This window comes from Erpetoichthys calabaricus, chromosome 2, assembly GCF_900747795.2.
Source record: "Erpetoichthys calabaricus chromosome 2, fErpCal1.3, whole genome shotgun sequence".
Classification (NCBI taxonomy): Eukaryota; Metazoa; Chordata; class Cladistia; order Polypteriformes; family Polypteridae; genus Erpetoichthys; species Erpetoichthys calabaricus.
The window spans coordinates 207,637,649-207,662,194 of NC_041395.2; the positions used below are offsets into that span (position 1 = coordinate 207,637,649).

At 38.1% G+C, this 24,546-nt stretch overlaps 1 protein-coding gene across 2 annotated transcripts; it reads right to left on the reverse strand.

Annotated features, from left to right (window-relative positions):
• Positions 1–380: 380 nt before the first annotated feature.
• Positions 381–23,916, reverse strand: glmp (glycosylated lysosomal membrane protein). 2 transcript variants are annotated; one of them, XM_028795062.2, is made up of 6 exons: positions 23,734–23,916; positions 20,476–20,748; positions 18,118–18,315; positions 10,794–11,012; positions 6,350–6,627; positions 381–1,663 (listed from the first exon to the last, which is right to left on the reverse strand). In XM_028795062.2, exons 1-6 carry the CDS (start codon positions 23,854–23,856, stop codon positions 1,489–1,491), a joined length of 1,266 nt encoding a protein of 421 aa, XP_028650895.2. In that variant the 5' UTR covers positions 23,857–23,916; the 3' UTR covers positions 381–1,488. The 2 variants fall into 2 exon arrangements, with proteins under 2 accessions (XP_028650895.2, XP_051778212.1); XM_051922252.1 differs by lacking the exon at positions 23,734–23,916 and adding an exon at positions 23,416–23,584.
• Positions 23,917–24,546: the final 630 nt, after the last annotated feature.

Below are 24,546 nucleotides of genomic sequence, written 5' to 3' on the forward strand. Positions count from 1 at the left end.
TGATTGTCTACATATCTCGGTGTTGCATCAAATCTGACACTAATGAACTCCCAGAATGACACAAAATCAGTTCAAATTCCTAAAAATAAAACTCTTGAAGGTAGAAAGACTACACTTTGGGTTGGTTGCTTCCTGCTGTTCTGCAGTTTAGGATTTGAGAAAGACTAAGAATTTCATACCTGAGGATTGACGCATTTACAGCAAGCAGCTTCTGGTCAAAGAGTGCAGCCTAATACAGTTGTCCAATGTTTGTGCAGCATACCTAACCTTTTAGAGAACCATTAACATTTATTTTCTGGGCTTTAATCCAGTGAGCTATTTAATTCACCCAAAGTTCTACCATTGTTCTTGCTAAATTATTTTCTTAACACACAAAAATATACAGTTGTATACAAATGTTTTATTGCACTTGATAAAAACATTTAGACATTTACAACTCAAGCTTGCAAAATGGATAAAACAAAGTAAAGTGCTCCAGAAACTGTGCAAGGCACTAAAATGAAATGTGTTTTATGTGCTTTGTTTAGAAGCCAGAAAGCTAAATGTAGAAGAAATAAGTTGGGTAGATCGACACACCCTACACCCCCCATACCCAATACCTCATCTACTTGACATCACAAATGAACAGCCATTTTTTTTTTTTCAGGCTACAAGAATAGCCGTAAACCTTATGCATTAATGCCACCGGGGGCAGAAGAAGAAAAATTAGTTTACAGATCTACATATTGTGCTGCATTTAAGCTCCTTATTCAAATAGGATTTAAAAAAACAAAAAAAAAAAAACGTTGGATTTGAGAATAACTGTTCCTTTTTACAAAAACATAGTAAAGATGTATAATTCTATTCACGTCAGTATTTTAACTTATGGGAAAGAAACCTACTTACAGATATGCCGACACTGCACATCATTTATGTTAAACCTTTGAAACAACAGGTATCTCCATTATAAGAACATTAGCTTGCATGCGCAGACAGAAAAAAAATGGTAATCAATGAAGTTTAATGTAAGGGATCCACCTGAGAACGATGTACACAACAAAATGCAAGTATCTGAACGGAGAGCAGCGTCTCGGGAGCTTAGATGAAGAGCAAAAAACAAAGTCTTAAAATTTATACTACGCTCAACTTCCCCTTAAAGAAAAGATTACAACTTAAGGTACAGTTTAACAGAAATGCCCTTCAGCACCGTAGTCTCCACTAACATTTACATTAAGCAATACAATATTAGCAAGTTTGTAGCCATTAACTAGTGCAACTGTTTTGTCTTTTTTTTTTTTTTTACCATTGTTCCCACTGCAGCACATGCGTATCGGCTGAATGCTCACAATTTCCTGAAATGTCCGATGCTTTCTTGTATTAACTGCAGATTTGCTGGGCCTGAGGTAAACAACACTGTGGACATGTGCTTTTACAGGATTGTCCATAACACTGGAAGTTGTACAATTCATGGACAGACGCCAAAGAGACTGGGCTCAATAAAGAACAATGTCAGTTTATAGGCTGGTAACCTGGTGGCGTCATTGGTTTCCGACGCTTCAGTTGCACTATAATGCAGCCCATCAGCAGAATCGCCATTGGTGCTCCCAGTCCTACAGCTATAATACAGATCACAAGAGTTGAAAAGGAGTCTTCAGGGGGAGAGCCAATGCCTACCAGAGATGTCCTGTGAAAACAGAAAGGCAAAAGATATTGGCACGGTTTTGAAACGCAATATGATGAAGATAATCCAAAATAACTCTCTAGGAGAGTGCAACTATTTTAAATATCCAGTAGCTTTACATTAGTAAAGGACCACCTAAATCAGCAATGACTCTGAAGTTCAGTTCAAGTGGTCCATTGTGGCTGTAGGATTTCATCCCATCCAGCATCTGTTTTATCTGGAATTCTACCTTATTTAAGCAAGATGTTATTTGCCATTTTCTATGGTTCGGAGTTAATGCACAAATTACGAAAGTGAATTTTGGTAAACTTTTAGAATGATAAATGGGGATGACGTAATTAACGCTTCCATGCCAGTTCTTTGAGTGCACTGATGCAAGGAACCAATGAGGAATAGGACTTCACAGCACAGCAGGGAGGAGCAGCAGCAGCAAACGGGAATCAGTTCAGTCTTCACTTTAAACAAGTACAAGCCCGACAGGCCTACTTAGATTTAACATAGTGGGCAGCAAAGGCAACAAGCAGTGCAGAGCGTGTCTCAAGAGTGGACAGACACATGAGCTGGCCATAAGCCGATGTCGTATTACATGACTTCTAGTCGTGCGCTATGTCAGACTTGCTGACTGCAGTCGCTGATCATGTCAGTTTAAATGACTAAAAATGACTGGGCACATCTAATGTATCAACTGAAAGCTGACCTTCCAGCGTAGTCGTGCTTGGCGCTTTTTGTGGCAGCCAGTAACGTGTTGCCGGACAGAGCCACTGCTGTACGAAGGGTTAACAACTACAGCAAGTACAGCCACAATCTCTGCACTTGGTTTTTCTTTTTACCATTCTGTCATGGTACCTAAAACACAATACACCACACAGACAAGCTTCTTGTATGTTTGCAAGGTCCAAAGGTCCAAAACACCCATGTTCTTTTATTCCTCATTTCTGTATTCTATGCATTGTACTTCTGGATGACCACTTATTGGTTGTCAGCTCTCGTGCACACACGGCCCACACCTAACATCAAACCCGTTTACTGGAGTGAGTTGCTGGGCATGTCACATTATGCAACTGGCCATAACCACACTGTTATGATTATATAAATGAAGGCTACAACAGAAAATCTGGAGATATGGCCTTCAGCCCATGCAAAAACACAACAAAGTGGTCTACAATTTAATTATCATTTTACAACAGGATAAAATCTGGTATGAAATATAAAGTGATCACATACACAATCGATCACACACCCAGTATGGCGCCATACTAGAAGGCAATCTGTGATACAATGCTATAAAATCTCAAACACAACTTAATACAATGGAAAGCAGTTTACCAATTATAAAAACAGACTGCAATTTTGAGACTCACTCTGATCTAGGTGACTAAAAGAGAACATCAAAAGCCTTTTCCAACCACTCATATTTAAGAGTTCCAGTTTTGGAACTGCTTCTCCAAATGTAAACTTGATATGGCCACCGGATTTTAGTGGACAAACTGACTATCCCTCCTCTTCCACAGATTGCCTGGACTGGACAATTCTTCTCCATTTTTGCTTCAAAGCTGTGGAATGATCTCAATGTGGCTATTCAAACTGCACCCAACTTACTCAGGTATAGACACGTCTTTTAAAAATGCCTTTATTAAATATTTTGGAACTGCTTAGTTTCTCTTCTACAAGATAGCTCCTCTTGTACTGACAAAGTTTGGGATATGGATATTCATCTTAGCCTAGCTCTCTCTAGCTGCAGGTAGTTACCGTACATTATAAATAGTACTACTACTCCATCTTGGTTGGCTTTATCTTTGTTCTCCGCTGCTTTTGATGCTTGCACCTTCTAATCATTCTTGTATGTATTAGAACTTCCTCTGTAAGTCACCTTGGATAAAGACTTCTGCTAAATAAAAGATTGATGATAATTTAGTGTAGTTTGCATGTTCTCCCCGTGTCTGCGTGGGTTTCCTCCCACAGTCCAAAGACATGCAGGTTAGGTGGATTGGCGATTCTAAATTGGCCCTAGTGTGTGCTTGGTGTGTGGGTGTGTTTGTGTGTGTCCTGCGGTGGGTTGGCACCCTGCCCGGGATTAGTTCCTGCCTTGTGCTCTGTGTTGGCTGGGATTGGCTCCAGCAGACCCCCCCGTGACCCTGTGTTCGGATTCAGCGGGTTGGAAAATGGATGGATGGATAATTTAGTGTGTTTTTCTAATCTTGCTTTTTACAGTGGTTATCATCATTATGGCATTTGCTTTACTTTTCCCCCATTTACTACAGTAATTTCAGCCATTATTTACTACAAAGCACATTAACAGGTCTGACACTGAAATAGTTACAGCCTCTCACTATTGAGTGTCATTTGGCCCGGACTACGCCGTTCATCATCCACTGACATTATTTGAAAACAAAACAAAGCAAACTCCACTGAAAAAGGATAATTCACATGAAAATGGCAAAAGAGAGCTAACCATTTAAAGCTATTACAAGAATACAAATACAGTGATCCCTCGCTATATCGCGCTTCGCCTTTCGCGGCTTCACTCCATCGCGGATTTTATATGTAAGCATATTTAAATATATATCGCGGATTTTTCGCTGCTTCGCGGGTTTCTGCAGACAATGGGTCTTTTAATTTCGGGTACATGCTTCCTCAGTTGGTTTGCCCAGTTGATTTCATACAAGGGACGCTATTGGCAGATGACTGAGAAGCTACCCAGCTTACTTTCTCTCTCCCTCTCTCTCTCTCTTGCGCTGACGTAGGGGGGTGTGAGCAGGGGGGCTGTGTGCAGCTGCTTCCTGAAGGACATGCTGCACGGAGCTTTGCATACTTATAAGCTCAAAGGGCACGTATTGATTTTTGACTTTGTTTTTCTCTGGCTCTCTCTCTCTCTCTCCCTGCTCCTGACAAGAGGGGGTGTGAGCTGCCGCCTTCAACAGCTTTGTACCGGCGGTGCTTCGCATACTTAAAAGCCAAAAAGCCCTATTGATTTTTTTTTTGACTGCTTGCTTTGCACTCCTTTGAAAAGGAAGATATGTTTGCATTCTTTTAATTGTGAGACAGAACTGTCATCTCTGTCTTGTCATGGAGCACAGTTTAAACTTTTGAAAAAGAGACAAATGTTTGTTTGCAGTGTTTGAATAACGTTCCTGTCTCTCTACAACCTCCTGTGTTTCTGTGCAAATCTGTGACCCAAGCATGACAATATAAAAATAACCATATAAACATATGGTTTCTACTTCGCGGATGGCTCTGGAACGCAACCCCCGCGATGGAGGAGGGATTACTGTATTTCAAAATTTCTTGTTATTGTAAATCTGTAACCACTTCATTTTTGCAAATGTAGAATATCGGAAGAAAAAAGACCAGCAAATTAAAACAATAAGATCCATTAGAGGTGAAACGGTCTGGAACAAAAACCTGCAGCCACAGGGGTTCCCCGGAACTGAACTTGAAATCCGCCTCTTCAGATCTTTTGTTTCTTACAGTTTAACTGTATAAAGATGAATAGGACAGTTACCACATTGACCATAAAAAACAGAAAACAAAACACTAAGCGTATTAAGGCATTAAATGTCACCCGAACAGATAGGATACTTTATTAATCCCATGGGGAAATTCACATAAAATATGAATATACCAATTGAATTCACCAAGAGTGCGTGTTTGGGTGCGTCTGAACACACGCTCATGTTTGTAACTAGATATGTATGGATCTGCAAGCTAAAACTACTCTACACTTTAATAACAATGTGTAGGACATTCACGGACATAAATACTGTGCCTTACCATCAGCGTGACGAGCTTTCCAGCTCCTGTTATCACTCACACCCCCCAGGCCACAGAGAGCATTCTGCTTGTATTCTTACATTCCTGGGCTCTCAGGAACCACGTAGAAGTGGTAAAAAGAGTGTTCAGTTATATAAACACAGCGCAGATGCTCTGCTGCGGTAAAATTTATAATTGATTACTTAGCTAACTGCAATTTGAAATTATTTTTAACCAGTAACGGCGCACTGCACGAATACACTTGACTTGAGCTTTCATAGTTCTCATCCTCTTTCTCTGTACGTTTAGCTTTCGTTTGCTCAGAGGTTGATGTGCTTCCTGAGCAGCTCTTCTTTTCTCCACCCCAGCGGCCCGCTTCTTCTCTTCTTTCGTCGGCATCTTTTTGTGTTAAAACTGATTAAGTCAGTGTTTGTGTTGCAATTAATTGGTACGTTTCCCTTAATTTTTCACTTAACCTGGCACTTAAGTCTTCAATCTGCCTCAAGAATGATTTAAGATATGAAGAGGTAGGGGAAGTGACGGCGAAGGTGGTAGGGAATGAAAACGGAGCCTGCATGCACGCACTGCACAGCCGCCCTGCTGGCTGCTGCTGAGAGTTGATTCTACAATAAAATAAAAATCACCCCGAAAGTGGAGAGTAGACGTCATGTAGTATACATGTACCAAATTTCAGGTCAATAGGTCAAACGGTTTGCGAACTACAGGTGATTTAAAATCCTAGACAGACAAACGAACAGCCACGGTATCATATTATGTAAGAAGATAAAGAAAATTATGACATTCCTGTCAACTGATTATAATTTCTTGAATTTTGAGCCAATGACACGATGAAGCAAAAGATACAGGATGCAGTTGTGATTAGCGAGTGATTAATATTAAATTCTGATTGAAAATGTGAAATGGTTCCAAAACACTTACCAGCTGAGGTAGTAGGTTTCATTGTAGTAGGGTTCTCCTGCTATTCCAAAGGTGATGTTGACAGACATGATGGTGTACTTGGGCTCAATGTCTTTCCCATAGAAAGCTATTGGGAGTCCCCAGTGGTTGGAGAACAACTTAGACTGTGGTCCAGTATGACGACTTGGGGTGGCCTGCTCAAAAACAGGAGTTCTGTTGCGATAAGCCACTGGTTTCCAATGCGTGTATCCAAGGACTGGGCCACTGCCATTTCCTTTTACTGATAACAAGCTATAAACCTTGAATAACAGAAATAAAAATTCTGAAATTAGCTTATTTGACATTCTTCATGATTTTCACCTAACAAATTGATTCTTCTGCAGGAAACTGAGAAAATGCATTATTCTAGCAAATTTTTAAATGATAAAACTTATTTTCAAGAATTTTAAATCAAATAATGAGTCTAATCATTTGTATGCTTTAAGAATGCCAACAGTTTCATAACATATAGCTTTTTATTGTCATCATTCTGAAGTGTTAAAATTGCAGTTCTAAAAACATGATGTTGCAAATATCAGAAGTTTGTTTTCTTTTTAAAGAAAGTTTCCTTTTAATAAACATAATCATGAATATTATAAACTGAAACAGTAGTTCTCAAAGTTTTAAATTAGAATAATAAAAGTTAACTACTAGAACGCACACTGGTTAAAAACAGTTTAGTGGAGGATGAGTGCAGAACACAGTCATGTTAGCTAAAACGTTTTTTACTGCAAGATACAGTGGGGCAAAAAAGTATTTAGTCAGCCACCAATTGTGCAAGTTCTCCCACTTAAAAAGATGAGAGAGGCCTGTAATTTTCATCATAGGTATACCTCAACTATGAGAGACAAAATGAGAAAAAAAATCCAGAAAATCACATTGTCTGATTTTTAAAGAATTTATTTGCAAATTATGGTGGAAAAAATGTATTTGGTCACCTACAAACAAGCAAGATTTCTGGCTCTCACAGACCTGTAACTTCTTCTGTAAGAGGCTCCTCTGTCCTCCACTCGTTACCTGTATTAATGGCACCTGTTTGAACTCGTTATCAATATAAAAGGCACCTGTCCACAACCTCAAACAGTCACACTCCAAACTCCAGTATGGCCAAGACCAAAGAGCTGTCAAAGGACACCAGAAACAAAATTGTAGACCTGCACCAGGCTGGGAAGACTGAATCTGCAATAGGTAAGCAGCTTGGTGTGAAGAAATCAACTGTGGGAGCAATTATTAGAAAATGGAAGACATACAAGACCACTGATAATCTCCCTCGATCTGGGGCTCCACACAAGATCTCACCCCGTGGGGTCAAAATGATCACAAGAACAGTGAGCAAAAATCCCAGAACCACACGGGGGGACCTAGTGAATGACCTGCAGAGAGCTGGGACCAAAGTAACAAAGGCTACCATCAGTAACACACTACGCCCCCAGGGACTCAAATCCTGCAGTGCCAGACGTGTCCCCCTTCTTAAGCCAGTACATGTGCAGGCCCGTCTGAAGTTTGCTAGAGAGCATTTGGATGATCCAGAAGAGGACTGGGAGAATGTCATATGGTCAGATGAAAAAAACTCTACTCGGTCATGTTTGGAGGAGAAAGAATGCGGAGTTGCATCCAAAGAACACCATACCTACTGTAAAGCATGGGGGTGGAAACATCATGCTTTGGGGCTGTTTTTCTGCAAAGGGACCAGGACGACTGATCCATGTAAAGGAAAGAATGAATGGGGCCATGTATAGTCAGATTTTGAGTGAAAACCTCCTTCCATCAGCAAGGGCATTGAAGATGAAACGTGGCTGGGTCTTTCAGCATGACAATGATCCCAAACACACCGCCCGGGTAACGAAGGAGTGGCTTCGTAAGAAGCATTTCAAGGTCCTGGAGTGGCCTAGCCAGTCTCCAGATCTCAACCCCATAAAAAATCTTTGGACGGAGTTGAAAGTCCGTGTTGCCCAGCGACAGCCCCAAAACATCACTGCTCTAGAGGAGATCTGCATGGAGGAATGGGCCAAAATACCAGCAACAGTGTGTGAAAACCTTGTGAAGACTTACAGAAAACGTTTGACCTCTGTCATTGCCAACAAAGGGTATATAACGAAGTATTGAGATGAACTTTTGTTATTGACCAAATACTTTTTTTCCACCATAATTTGCAAATAAATTCTTCAAAAATCAGACAATGTGATTTTCTGGATTTTTTTTTTCTCATTTTGTCTCTCATACTTGAGGTATACCTATGATGAAAATTACAGGCCTCTCTCATCTTTTTAAGTGGGAGAACTTGCACAATTGGTGGCTGACTAAATACTTTTTTGCCCCACTGTATTCATTGCCATACTTCAAATTTAAAACATATCAATAAATTACTCAAAGGCAAGTAATGATTAGGAAATAATGTGTCTAACTGATATTTGTTAACAGTTTCATCAATACACTGATTTAGGAAGAGATTCAATATATAATGTACATTTTAAATATCTGGCAAGGGTTTATTATTTTAACTTCAATATACCGTATATACTCGCGGATAAGTCGGGACTTGTTTTTACCGTATAATTTCTGGTATTTTATAATGTCGGTCGTAGAAGTCGAAAGTGGAAAGCTCACGCTATTGGTCCAAGAGATGAGGATATGCTAACGCCTACCTGAGAGTAACACCACGGAGCACACTGCCTTTTTTTTTTTTCTCTATGTATTGTGCCTACATGACCACACACTAATACCCAAACTATTCCGAAGCAACGGTTGCAGCGATTTCTGTTTTTTGTATCTCACATCCTCATACCTCTTTATCGTAACCCTTATCTACGATGGACCATTCGATCAGATGAAAATATGAAGCTGGTTTTAAATTAACCGTTGTTGAAGTAGCGAAAGAAATTGGTAATTGTGCTGCTGCAACAAAATTTGATGCATCTGAGAAACTGATGCAAGTTTGAAGAAGGCAAGAAGATGGGAAATAAAAAATGTAAGTGTTGCATTTTTGAACGGGCGTATAAGTCGGGTCTGATTTTATATGTGAGTATATACACGATAATTAAAAAATGTGACAGGTGACCAAAATGTTCTGCGTCTTAGCCTGAAAAGGGTGTTCTATAGAGACCTTTTTAGCAATCATCTCCGCTGTGCTAAAATATGTGAATGACACGTTTCTAGCATTTTTGATTTATAGTGCATTTCCTAATTCAGAATCAAGACAAATTAAATACTAAAAATCAGAAAAATCAACTTTTGTTTGAATGCTAGAGATTCATATCCCTTCATGTGCCATAGTCAAGAGACAGTTGCAGAAATCCTGTGTGGGACAACGTCTCTCAAAGATGTCAAAGACTAGCCAGAAACTGGAACATCAACAACAGAGAAAAAGGCTGTGAAAGTGGAGAGAATTGTAATGGAGAGTCGAGGAGGGACACTGAGAGATCAAAGCAGACACTATAGGAATTAGTTATAAATCAGTTGAATCCATTCTTCATGAAAAGTTACATGAGTAAAGTTTTGTTATGTTGGGTAGTGCAGCATCACTGCGTTGAATGTCTCAAGGAGAATATCAAGCTAACAAGTTCAGACTGAAACAAATTTAAGAAGCTTATCACAATTATGGATAAAATTTGGACGCATCAGTTTGACACAAAGTCTAAGCAACAGTGGGGAATAAAGAAGGATGGTGATTCTTTCAACACTGTCCAAGCAAGTGCTAATAAGATTTTATAATTCCAAGACTGTATTCCATATTGATTACATGCCCCGAAAGGACCAGATAACTGGTCAATATTAAGCTGATTTGCTTTGGCATTGTAACAGTCAATGATGGAAAAGCGGTGACAAAAGCTATTGGACACGCCTATCTTCAGCTTCATGACAATGACCCACTCACACAGCAGGGGACTGCAAAAGCTACACTGTTGAACTATCAATTCAAAGAGATGCCAAACCCACCCAGTCTCTAGATCTGGCCCTGTGTGACTATCACCTGCTTCCCCAATCTGCTGGGCTACCTCCATGATATGCACTATGCCAATGATGAAGACGTCAAGTCAGCTACAAAAGGGTGGTAGCACTAAGAAGACAAAACATTTGAGTGGCAGAGACACACTTTGTAAAAGTTATAACAAGTGCATTAGCGTTCATAAAAATTATTGGGAAAAAAGCAAGAAACTCATTTTTTCTCAATGTGTCACGCTCACACTTTACACCCCTCATATACACAAACAAACATACATGTAAATATTTTATTGAACAGGCTAGCATTTGTAACCTGCCTAGAACAGTCAATCACCGTTGACTTTGAAATATTCTTCCAGTGGCCAAAAGAAGTTTCAGGGTAAATTACTACAACATGCACTCTGCCTGGGTGAACAGAGCTTTATTACACAACATTATTTACAGACTTAAATTTTAGTTGATAACTTATAAATCTAAGGCTCACCTGAAAGATTGAAGGAGTGTACTCATCATCAATTGAATGTTTTGTGTCTATCCAGCTTCTGACACCATTCTCTTCTATCGAGACCAGCTCCAGCCCAAATCTTGATTTGTTAGACCGTGGTAACACACTGTCAATTTCAAACTGTATCTGGGAGGAGTTTGCATCGTGCAGGAAACAGGGCCACTCTTCATCCCTACCTAGCGCATCAAAGGCTGAAATCTAAATAAGGAAGAAGCAGAAAGACAATCCATTACTGTTGTTACAGGTTAAATATCATTTATTACAAAAGATAGGTACATTCTTGAATTAGGCTTGTATTGCTTTCTTTCCAGTTTTTCAGTGTAGTTTCCCCACTGTCTTTAAGCATATTTTATAACAATAAAGACATGTAGAGATGCTTGTTTAGGTACACAATATCCATAGAATAAATTTCAGTATTTCTTTCAATGGGTACTTTTTTTACATTGAGAAAAAAAAACACTAGGAATTACAGTGGGCTACTTTGACTGCAGATCCAACAAAACATGGACAGCGCATGCCTTGTAATCGTGTGGTTTAAATCTGAAGTCCATCATTCTGCGATAACAAGCAAAGGAGCTTCCCTGCATTACTAAAGAGTGAACTTACCAGACTATTTTTTTTCTTTTTCATAAAAATCTATTTGTTTTTCAATTAAATTGTGTTGGTATTAAAAGAATAATCCATTCCAATTTTTCTTCCTCATTCGCTACTTTTGCCTGTTTGTACTGATGGTAGGGGTGGGCGGTATGACCAAAATTCTATATCACGGTATTTTTCTAAATTATCCCAGTTTCACGGTATTTAACGGTATTTTTTTCCCCATGCATGAGTGGATGTTAACCACATTTTCCACTGCAATTACTGGCTAAGAATAACCTATTCCACTGTCAAGAGTATTGTACATTGTACAAAAAAAAAAACATTTTAATGTGCACACAAGTATTAATACAGTTTTGCATTGCCCCATAAAGTGATAGTTTTCAAGGGGGTGGCACTAATGGAGAAGGTATCACATTGCATGACAGATGCAGTCAAAATATAGAACCTTTTTATTGAACAAATTTTGTAAAAACTTAAACTATAATTTTGACAACATATTTTCAACCATACAAAGAGGCATTTAGACTTAGTAAAATATCCAGAGGTGCTTGTCAAAAGTTGGATTGCACTGAACACGTCTTAGAAAAGGAATAAATAGTAAATATTTTTTGTAAACCAACTACACTTTCTGTTAATGTTAACAATCTCTGTCCACTGACACGTTAAAGTGACTTTTTAAACAACTTTATCATCATTAAACTGCATAATATTTAAACTAATAAATAATAACAATAAAATAAATAATAGTATTATTACTAATAGTTGCACTATTACTTCAAGACTTCAAGCCCAGGTGCATTACACAGAATTCACCAAATTAAAATAAAATACAACAAGTGCAACTTGGTGATGACATCTTTACCAACTGAACCATCATTTAGGCAAACTGCATTAATATGGACCTTGCTTCAAGCTAAGCTATACTGGGAAGAAAAAAACAAACTATATGTCGAGAACAAAGTCAACATTTCCACTTTATTCTCGCCGTTTATGTTGAGATTAAAGTTGACATTTCCACTTTATTCTCATAGTTTACTTCATAATTAAAGTAGAATGTCATAAACTAAACTTCTTCCTAAAATCAATGTTTAATCAATTACTTAATTTACCCCGTCATAAATTAATGCAGCACATTAAATGCTTTGTGTTACGTTCCCCGACCCAGTGGGGTTAATCACTACGCTTCTTAAACTGACTTCCTCCGCACTAAGAGAAGACAGCGATCACCATACAGAATCCATTCACTTCATGATATTCCTGCTTTCTGAAAATTTAGAATGCTAAGATAAATACTTGATATCATTTTCATGATGAAATGCATTAAAGCAGGTATTACACATGCACGGTAGTGAGGCGGTAGTGCTGCTCCCTCGCAGTAAGGGGTCCCCAGGTGTATGTTCAGTGTAGAGAACTTTATGGCAGGTGTGACGAGGCTCCAAAATAGCTATCGCACAGGTTTAACTTAAATATGGTGTAAATGTTGGGTTTGTGATCTGCTGGTCGGAGACACGAACACAGAATTCAATGCATGTTCTTCTGAGCGGGCTATCTTTATTGCATGCATGCTGTCTCTATCTGACGTAGGCTACCAAAACCTCAGTTCCTATCCTTCCTTTTTCTTTCACCACATAACCAATCACCACACGATAAACGTCTTTGTGAAATTAAAACTAGTTATAAACTTAGCCCACGGAGTGTTCAGAACTTTAAAAATATCTTCGTTATACATGTTTAATTATGCCATCCATTCAGAGTTGCGCCCATCTCTGAACAAATCACTTAACACAAAGCATTTAATGTGCTATATAACTTATGACAGGGTTTGAGAAAATCTAGTAAATTAAATATTCACTTTATGATGAAGTTTAGTTTACGATGTTCTACTTTAATGACAAATTACGAAAGTCAACATGTCGACTTTATTCTCGTCATAAGCGTCAAGATTAAAGTATTACACAGTACCCAGGTACATTACACTGTATTGAAAACAAATAAAACAAGTACAATTTGGCTTGCAGTATTATCCAGTAGTATAGAAACAGTATTTACAATCTGACCTTTTAAAACTAAAGCATCTCCAGGTGACAGACGTTACTGCTTTTTTTCAGCTCTCTGTCCATTTTCACCGCGCGGCATACCTACAGAACAGAAGAACTTTTGCCGAAAAAAAGGAGTCACATCCGTCACCTGGAGATACTTTAGTTTTAAAAGGTCAGATGTGTAAATACTGTTTCTATACTACTGGATAATACTGCAAGCCAAGTTGTACTTGTTTTTGTACTTGCTAGTGTATGTTTTGCTTGTATTCATTCTGCGATGTGCTATCGACTCGTTCAGAGATGGGAGCAACTCTGAATGGATGGCATAATTAAACATGTATAACGAAGATATTTTTAAAGTTCTGAACACTCCGTCGGCTAAGTTAATAACTAGTTTTAATTTCACAAAGACGTTTATCGTGTGGTGATTGGTAATTATCGTGTGGTTTTGGTACAGAGCAGGAATATCATGAAGTGAATGGATTCTGTGCGGTGATTGCTGCAGGCGCCTGCTCTTAGTGCGGAGGAAGTCAGTTTAAGAAGCGTAGTGATTAACGACTGGGTCGGGGAGCACTTAACACAAAGTATTTGATATGCTGCATTAACTTGTGACAGGTTTTGAGAAAATCTAGTAAATTAAACATTGATTTTAGGATGAAGTTTAGTTTACAACATTCTACTTTAATTATAAAATAAACTGACAATAAAGTGGAAATGTCGACTTTAATCTTGACACAGTCAACATGTCGAATTTATTCTCGACATATAGTTTGTTTTTTTCTTCTGTGTCCATATTTTTTTTTCTTCACAGTGGCCCTAATGCGCTTCCATAGGACTATACCACAAACAGCATTATAAATGCAAGTTGCAGTTTTTATTATTTATGTATATATCTTAGCTTGTAGCAAGGTCCATATTAATGCAGTTTGCCTAAATGATGGTACAGTTGGTAAGATGTCATCACCAAGATTGCACTTGTTTTATTTTATTTTAATTTGGTGAATACTGTGTAATGCACCTGGGCTTGAAGCCTTGAAGTAATGGTGCAACCATCAGTAATACTATTATGTATTTTATTATTGTTATTTATTAGTTTAAATATTATGCAGTTTAATGATGGTAAAATTGTTTAAAAAGTCACTTTAACGTGTCAGTGGACACAGATTGTTAACATTAACAGAAAGTGTAGTTGGTTTACAAAAAATATTTACTATTTATTCCTTTTCTAAGACGTGTTCAGTGCAATCCAACTTTTGACAAACACCTCTGGATATTTTACTAAGTCTAAATGCCTCTTTGGATGGTTGAAAATATGTTGTCAAAATCATAGTTTAAGCTTTTGCAAAATTTGTTCAATTAAAGGTTCTATATTTTGACTGCATCTGTCATGCAATGTGATTCCTTCTCTTCATTAGTGCCACCCTCTTGAAAACTATCACTTTATGGGGCAATGCAAAACTGTATTAATACTTGTGTGCACATTAAAATGTTTTTTTTTTGTACAATGTACAATACTCTTGACAGTGGAATAGGTTATTCTTAGCCAGTCTACTGCAGTAATTGCAGTGGAAAATGTGGTTAACATCCACTCATGCATGGGGAAAAAAATACCGTCTAATACCGTGAAACCGGCAGAATTTAGAAAAATACCGTGATATAGAATTTTGGTCATACCGCCCACCTCTACTGTCAATAAAATATTGGCATTACTTAGACCATGTTTCATATCTTAGGACAACAAGAATGGCAATTACAAAAAAAACAAAAAAACAAAAAAGGTTTTTCATTCTAAAACAGAATTATGTTTATATATGAACAGAAGTTTCATCCGAAGAACACTCTGGAACTGTGCTGTCTGTTGGAGGGAAAAATGCAAAAATTTACTGGGTTTTTTTTTCCTAAATTGCCAGTTAATCTAAAGAAATTTCAAAAGGACCGCCAATACACAATGAGAAAGATGTACCGCGTCAAAGCACAGTCATTTGGATTTCATTTTAAATAGATCTGAAACAACATGCAAAGACTGAGATTTTGCTTCGTAAGTATCTTGAAGTGAAACAGAAAAGTGATGTATGTCTTTCAATTAAGTGGTCACAATATGAGAATGCTTCAGAGTTAACAAAATTACCAATGCAGAATTTTTTTCAACTTTTTCTGAATGATGACCGGCAACTAAATAAAGCCCACATATCCTCAGAAATATTGCTACTTGTTAATTCAAGAACAGATACTGCAGACAGGCAATATGGGCTGAACCACAGTAACCACTAACACGTGACAAAGTTTAACTGCCAGGCTCCTTATTGACTTACTGGTCAAAGGTGTACCTAAATACTTGTCTAACACTGAACATGTTTGCTTTGAAATGTTCTACCTTACTCATATCACCATTTGCCCTAGCTAAAATAAACTGTCACATTATTTGCAAGCTAAATTTGTTCCAAATCCATTGAGGTCCACATTCATAAACACTTAGGTTCTTTATCTGTTTAAATGGAACTTCCCTTCATGGATTTTCTGTAACACATCCTTAGTGAATGAGGCACAGTGGCGCCTCACGTTTCCTAAGGAGACTGAGGAAATTCAAGATGTCAAGACTATTAGCTCTTTCTATATGTGCACAATAGGCAATGTCCAAAAAAGGTCGCATCTCTATCTTGTATGGAAATACTGTGATACTAAGAATTACAGGGACCTCACTGCCCCTTCCCATCTCCCATTCTGCCAAATGGAGTCATACAATCTCTGTACCAAAACACTTCAATACATACATTTTCTATTTATACTAAGCATTTAATTTTTAGACATCAATGTCTAATGTTTACTGTATATATGCAATTATGTTGCATTATGTTCATTATTTCTGCAATGTCAAAGTTCTCTCTTTTGTACTGTATGTCAGATGCCATACAGGCATGGAACTAGTATTTTTGCATTATACTTATTTGTGTGTATACTTTGCTACTTGAAAGACCTATAAGAAAATGCGTTATGTTTCTACTGTATACTTTATGTGTAACTGAAAGTGCAGTACATCTCTACCACTGACCAAAATACAGCTCAAAACAGGAAGCCGCAACCCAGGGCCCAATACACTTCCCCTTTCACATATACTCTATACACTTTATCCAACCAGCAGTTTACACAGCAAAAATAACGTACGTGGATTTTAGTTGTGAAATTGTTTTGTTGTATTCCACATTTCTCTATTTTCATTTCCATGTCAAATGCACGGATTATTTATTGCCTAAAAAGTGTTTAAAGGTCTATTTTCCCTTAATCTTGGTCAATTTCAGCAAGTTAGACAAGTTTTAGTTCCTTAACCAAATTTCCATCCCGTTTCAATCTGGAATTTTTTGGCGTATTCTAATCATTATGGTACAGCACAATATTTCGTTAACTTTGGTACTGGAAGTAAATGGTAGTTATCAAGCTCCTCATGCTAAGCTGTTCATTATCTCGACAATTTACAGCTAGGTCAAGTCACAAAGGGAGATGACTATTCAAATGTATATATTTATATAAACATGCTGGAGACTCTTTATGTGAGAGAGTTGAGAACCAATTAGTGTTCACTGTGAAGAGCCGTCCATATAAAGCAGCTACATGGAACAGCTCATCTGTCTGATGCCCCATGCTTCACAAGCCACAACAGAATGGAAAAAAGCAGCTGAGCTCACTGTACCTGAACGGTATTCCTATAGCACTGACATAGTCAGGCAACACATTACTGGGTGTCAGAAAAAGGGACGAGCTCACAATATTTTAGAAATGTGAAACTGAGCTGGAAAGTCTTTAAATACGTGTCTAATTTGCCATCTCCTGTGATTCCTAATTATGAACATCTGACATCCTCAGATGACAAGATTAGCAACGGCAGTTGGCAAGTTTGACATGGCCTCCGATTAAAAATTGTTCAATGAAAATGTGCCATCCCCATGAAAACACCATAAATAGAGGATTTTTAAGGGGGAGATTGACTGACCTGAGAAATCTAACCTTACACGATAAATGGAATCCATCAGTAAAACTTGCTATTTCTATTTTAGGATCGCTAGAGGCTGGTGACTATCCTTGGGGTGTAAAGCCATCTATTCACCAAGAAACACTTTGAAAATAATATCTTACAACACCAGCATGTGTTTTTCCTTTAAAACAAAAAGAACAGAATTTTAAAACATGTATTTCATTTTGAGTATTCAAATTATATTAAGATAACTAGAACTATTTGATTATATTTTCAAAATAGTTCAGGGCATATGTAGTTCTATTCTGTTTTACCAATTAAGGTAAGCTGTAAGTTGTACATCCATACTCTTTTGAAAGAAACAATGTCTATGGAATCTTAAATTGTATATAGTTACTTTCTTGTATATAAACATACCTGTCATTAGTGCCATCCATAGTCCCTCTATGATTGTTAAAATAAACTAAAAATATGGAAAACCTACACAAATGCATTGTATTTTATATAATATATATACACACACACACACACTCACACGCATATACATACATACACACAAGGGATATTCACAATCCCTAGTTTACCAATGGCTTTTTAAATAATCAAAAAGCACAGCTGTGGTAATAAACTCTCAGATTCATTCATTTATTGATCATTAATAAAATAATGAAATAGATTAAAACAGATTTTACATTACCTTGAAACAGATGGAGCCATTAACAAAGTCCTGATCTGTAACATTCTTGCCACACAGCTTGGCAGTATGCGCAGTCTTGTCCACACTTTTATTCAAGTCATCCCAAACAAAGTCCTCAAGGTTGTATGGGGGAAACATGTACTTTGATGGAGCACTAGGAAAGTCTGCAGTGTCATTCACATCATTGTATTCCCAAACCTAGCAAAACAAGGCAATTTTTTCAAATTTATTCTCGTGTGCACAAACTACAACGAGATCTACAATTACACGTCTCCCACAGACTGGTGACAGTAGTGACAACAGATATTGAACACCACAATATATTTGAGAAACACAGTAAATTAGGTTCATGCTGATGTCAGCATGTGGGGCTCATTTGAATAGCCTTACAACCAGAAGGTAAGAACTGTCCCTGAACTTGAATTAATGTAAGATATATGAATAAACGTTGTGCTGTTTATCGTAACACTAAAAATGATCTTAAGGATTACTCAGATTTGAATTAATTAGATGTAGTAGCAATGTACTTTTATAATATGGATACTGCTGTAGATTTACAATAAAACAAACCACACAGATTAAGTCAAAAATGCTTATGGTGCAATTCACACATTTTGCTGACATCTGCTTTACTCAGCAGCAATGTACTAGCCCTGAAAACAATACCATTCCTTTGTTAAGCCCACAGAGGCAAAGAAACACAGAAACAATTTAGAACTTGAAGTTAACAATCAAAACATTTTTTCTGACAGGAAACTAGAATTCACAGAGCAAAAACAGAGCAAAAACACGTGAACCCATAATCACACAGTACAGGTTCTATAGCAATCAGCTGCATAAGATGGCAAGCGCTGTGTTATATCAATCAAAATTTTTGCTTTTAAAAATAAATCAATAGATTTAAAATATGCTTAAAACACTATGCAACAGCTACAAAATCAATTTACTTTCTCTCTGTTAAAACAACCAAGAATGAGGCTCAGAATAAATAAAGATAAATGTGTATAAATTTTACATAATAAACTGGAGTCTTCCACACGATTATTTAGCAAGTAAATAATCAAGTGTCCTGGTTCTCATCATTAATCTTATTCATTGCTATGCTGTGTGTCAATTTTGACATTTGCTTGTGTTTCAAATGTGCCAAGTGCTCTTATTTGGAATATGTAATGAATTAGTATGAATTGCTAATGGACAGCAGTACTGCATAAAGCTTAAATAAATAAATCAGAAAAACAACAACAATAAAACTGAACATTTAGTTAGACAAAAAAAGGTCAGCAGATTATCAGATTAAATTGTTATTGTTTATTTAGCAGACCCTTTCATCTAAAGCAAACTTAGAAAAGCAAATCATAATCCATACAATTTAAGTGTCAATAAAGTAAACAAACAAAAAAAAACTTACAATCTTAATTAAAATCAATCTTACAAACAATCAATCTTAAGTGTAAAGTGTGCAGCAATATACAGTTTCTGTGCTAGCTGAAAAACTAAAGTAAAAACAATAACTGTATTGCTTGATAATGAATTCTATTCTGCTTCATATTGAATAAAGGTATGTACAATATCCAATAAACAGTTGACTAAAAAGTTATGGATTATACCTTACAAAGCTTGGAGTGTGATGTAAAGAGTCAAAATATATTACACATGAGGAATGGACTAAGGACATACCCATACATCACTCTGGGGGTCAGAGCTCATCCTGGCAGTGTTAGATAAAAATAGGAACAAGTCTCAGAAGTGGCACCAGCCCGTTCAAAGGGCATGGTTATGCTCCTGGAGGAAATTCCACACATATCCATTGAGAACATTTAAACTCAACAGAGACTGTCATGTGGTGTGTAGCTGGAGCAACAAAGGAGACTACTAACTTCTACCCTACTAAAAACTCATTTTTTCCATATTGCTGGTTTTCTTTACATTAGATAGATAGACATGTCAATAATAAAATCTTGATTTAAGATAAATGGTGAATTACAGGGCGGAGGTTCGCTTCCCGGGTCCTCCCTGTGTGGAGTTTGCATGTTCTCCCAGTTTCCTCCCACTGGTTAGGTGCATTGCCAATTCTAAATTGTCCCTAGTGTGTGCTTGGTGTGTGAGCCCTGCCCGGGGTTTGTTTCCTGCCTTGCGCCCTGTTTTGGCTGGGTTTGGCTCCAGCAGACCCCCCGTGACCCTGTAGTTAGGATATAACAGGTTGGATAATGGATGGATAGTGAATTACAGTATATACTTGTACTATAAAATTACGAAATGTGACTCAATGCTAAGTTGCTGACTGCCTTATGCATTGCTTCATTTTACACTCACATCCATGTTGTTTTAATACAATCTTTCTTAAAAAGTACGACTTACCTTAGTAAACAGCAGTGCCCGGGAGTACAACACTGAGCTCACTGGTTCGACCCAAACACTGTGAGACGAGTTTTCTGTCATCAGGCGGTTCCAGTCTATCTTGAGTTGTGTGTCTGAACTACCTGTGTGAACCAGCAGTAGAGATGGAGGTCCAAGGCTGGCCAAGATGAAGTGTAGTGTATCATTATTTCCAACTGCCTTCACATGGAGGATGCTCACATTAAAAGGAGCTGAGGAAGTGCTGTTAAGGCCAGGGTTCAACTCCAAAGAAACCTATAATGATAACCAAAACAATTATGAATCATTCTCAACTGGCCCAGTTTGTTTTGACTGTGCTTTGCAATTGGTGGGCACTGCACACATGGTAACTTTGGGTTTTCGACCTTCCAACCAAAGTGATAACCACAGGATCCAGACAATCCTGACCCGGATGAACAGTTACAAGGAGGAAACTCAGAGTATCCAAAGACAGGAATGTGCAGACTATAGGCAGGCAGTGTCCAGGCTACACTAGACAATTCATCAGCATGCAGTCCTTAGTACTCAACTATCTCTCTGAACAAACTTCTTACAGATTTCTGTCCCATTTTATATGTGCCAAAGACTGTAAAGTAATATGTGCAATTATACTTATCCATTTCCCCCCATTTCTGAACCAATGTATCCACTGAAGGATTCTGTAGAGCAGAAGCCAACCTGAGCACAAGGCAGGAACTGGTCCTGGATGGAATGCTAGTCCATCAAAATGCATTTTTTCACACACACTAAATAACCTCTTCAAGTATTCCAAGATTAATGAATGCTGAATCACTGCAATGCCTTGGACTTTTGATTGAGATGTTTTTGGCTTTCTCAACCAACCAAGTACACCCCAATACTTATACAATACATTACCTTATTCTGTTTCTCTTTTAAGGAAAATATTTTGGGAGAGTTTAAGGCTATGGAAGACAGATTTCGAATTAAGGTTATGTTTGCTAAACAGGGCACAACATTACAAGTAAGAATTTCACTGCTCTCTGTATGCATAATAATATATTATATTATATTGTATTACAGTATAATATTATTATGCATACACCACAAAAATCTCCTTTCAAACCCGACAGAATGGAAACCTAATGTATTGTATCTTGTGGACACTACAGCATTGCATTTCATTACAACACAAGGAAGGGTATACAAAATAGATTTTTATTTTTTTTTTTACAGTGTTTTAAATATGTGTTCAAGGTGATGGCCATCATTAGCGATACACTCTTCGCGACGATTTCTGAACGCTCACATGACTCCTTCTGCGATTTCATGGTGAATAGCATCCTTGAGGCCTTCAAGGTTTTCAGGTCGGTGTGTGTACACCCCCACAAGAAGAAATCGCACGGAGTGAGATCAGGAGAACATGAAGGCCACCTGACATTGCCGCGCAGGGAGATCAGTTTCCCCGGAAACATCTCCCGCAAAATTTGCATGCATCTTTGCGCTGTATAAGCTGCTGCTCCATCCTGTTAAAACCAGACATCCACTACATCCATTTTTTTCCAGATGGGGCCGCAAAAATTTCTCTAGCATTTCAATGTAACGTTCTGAAGTTTCAGTGACCATTGCTCCCCCTCCTCAAAAAGTAAGGGCCTACAATGCCAAATTCTGTAATGGCACACCAAACTGTAACACACTCACTGTGCTGGGTCTCTGATGAAGTTCACGAGGATTGGTTTCATCCCAATAGCGAAAGTTTTGTTTATTTACACAACCATTCAAATGGAAATGTTCTGCACATAAAGATGACATCTCTATGAACGGTATGCAGAATGTTCGCGCACAACTCTCTATTGCTCTCTCAGCGAGATCCTGCACTACCACCATTTTGTACGGATGGAAAATAAGGTAAGTCAGTAATTTTCCAAAGGTTCTCATGCAAAATCCTCTTCAAATACGTTCTGGAAATGCCCAAAGCTGACGCATGTTTGCGCACTGAACGTCTAGGAAACTGCAAAACTGATGCCCTTGCATCGTGTATGTTTTCAGGCGTTCGTACAGTCCGAGGACGGCTTGGACATTTTCTGTTCGATGATGTACCCTTCTGTCTAAATTTAGCCACTCACTTAAGAATTGTTTACCGATTTGGGACGACACCGTTAGGATGAATGATGAACTGCGTTTGGAAATTGCGTAGTGATGTTTGTTTCGTTGTTTTTGAAGAACGCTTCTACAGCACAAGTACGGTGCGCACCGGGCCAAGGCATGATGCCGATAGAAAACTACAAGGGATCGCCTATCAAAGGACCCTACCCCATCCCACTCGGCTGCCTCTACCTCACGCAATGACCTTGATAAATGTGGTACTTCATTTTGGCTTACCCTGTATACTGTATAATATATATATCCATCCATCCATTATCCAACCCACTATATCCTAACTACAGGGTCACGGGGGTCTGCTAGAGCCATTCCCAGCTATATACTATATAATAATAATATATATTGATACAATATATTGATTTTCAGGCACGGCCACGGAGAAAGTCGTTTGGTACAAAGAAGATACATCTCTTATGGTACTTATGATAATAATAAAGGTATTCTATATCTCTAAAGTAATAACGGTGGTCCCTTTACTTAGTACCACACTACGGCTTTTAAAGCCCTACATATATGCAGTACTTGATAATAATTAGTGGGACCAGGGTTTTAACATTGAAACAGTGTCGCAGGCAAACGAAAGTTTACTAAACCATAGCTTTTAATAAGACTCATGATAAAGTGAGCACTCCACGGCAACTTTATAATTATTTTATTTTAGCCCTATAAAGAATTCGGTCCCACTATTAGCTGTGTGGATCCATCCATTTTATGGGGGAAAAAATATTAAGAGGATTAAAAAATACGGCATCACCGATGAAAACAAGAAGGTGAACCACTCCGGGCGGAAGGTAAACTCACCTCCGAGTTCACAGGAGTACTCGCAGTCGTTTCAATCGTACCGTCAACATTACGAGACCCAAGTGAACTTACGAGCCAAAACACAGAAAGCACCTCAGCACAAGAGAACAGTGGTTCAGCCCAAAGCAGGCACAAAACTACTGGCTGCGCCAAACTCAACGCCATACGATTTTTTAGTCTTTATTATTTACATTAAACGCCGCCCTGCTCGAACTACGCTCAAACAGGTTAGGCTTTTACCGCGAGAATATTTCAGCAACCGACATTATATTAACAAAAATACCCGAGTAATTACACAATCCTTATATTTACTCTTACCTTTCTTTGGTATTGATCCGCACCGCCAAGAAACAAACCCCATACGACATGTATATTGATGAAAATATGAAGAAGGAGCACGAAGTGCTTGTCGCCTCTCTGCAGATCCATGTCCAACTGCATGCAGGCAACACTTCCCGTTGAGTCACGTGGGCAGGTCAGCTGACCGAGCCGCAAGTCCAACCAACGGGCTCACCTTTTTTGTGAGATTATAGGTAAATGAATACACTTGAACTGATACTACGTAAGGCGTGGTAGCATTTAGGCTAGTGAGCTCGAGGACAATGAACCTCGCCAATAAACTTCCAGGGTTCGGCTGATGTGCGTATGTAACACAGATGCCTCTTCTTGAAAAATAAAAATAAGCATTCTCCTTTTATTTGAAAGCAGCCACGTCCAGTTATCGTACTTTAACGTACAGCGTTACGTGTAACTACTTGTAAAACATTTGTAGAATATGCCCATTTTAAAAGAGATACTTAGACCAGTTAAGCTACAGTGTCTTATGGGTTTTATGACAGTGTCAGTGTAACAGCAAAGTTTTCTACTAACAACTCGGGGGTATGAAAGGTAATTGTCGCGATGTATGTTTACCGACTCCATGAAGGAGGTTGTGACGTAATTACTATTTAAAACACTCTTACTCATTGTGTGCCGTTTGTAAAGGCAGACAATTGCCCAGTATATTTAGAGGATAGTAAAAGCGAGTTAACACATGCTATCCGTGTATAACCCATGATTATCAATGGGATAAACAAACAAGACAAGCTGAAGAAACTGCAGACTTGGCATACCCCCTTGTTATTTTTATGC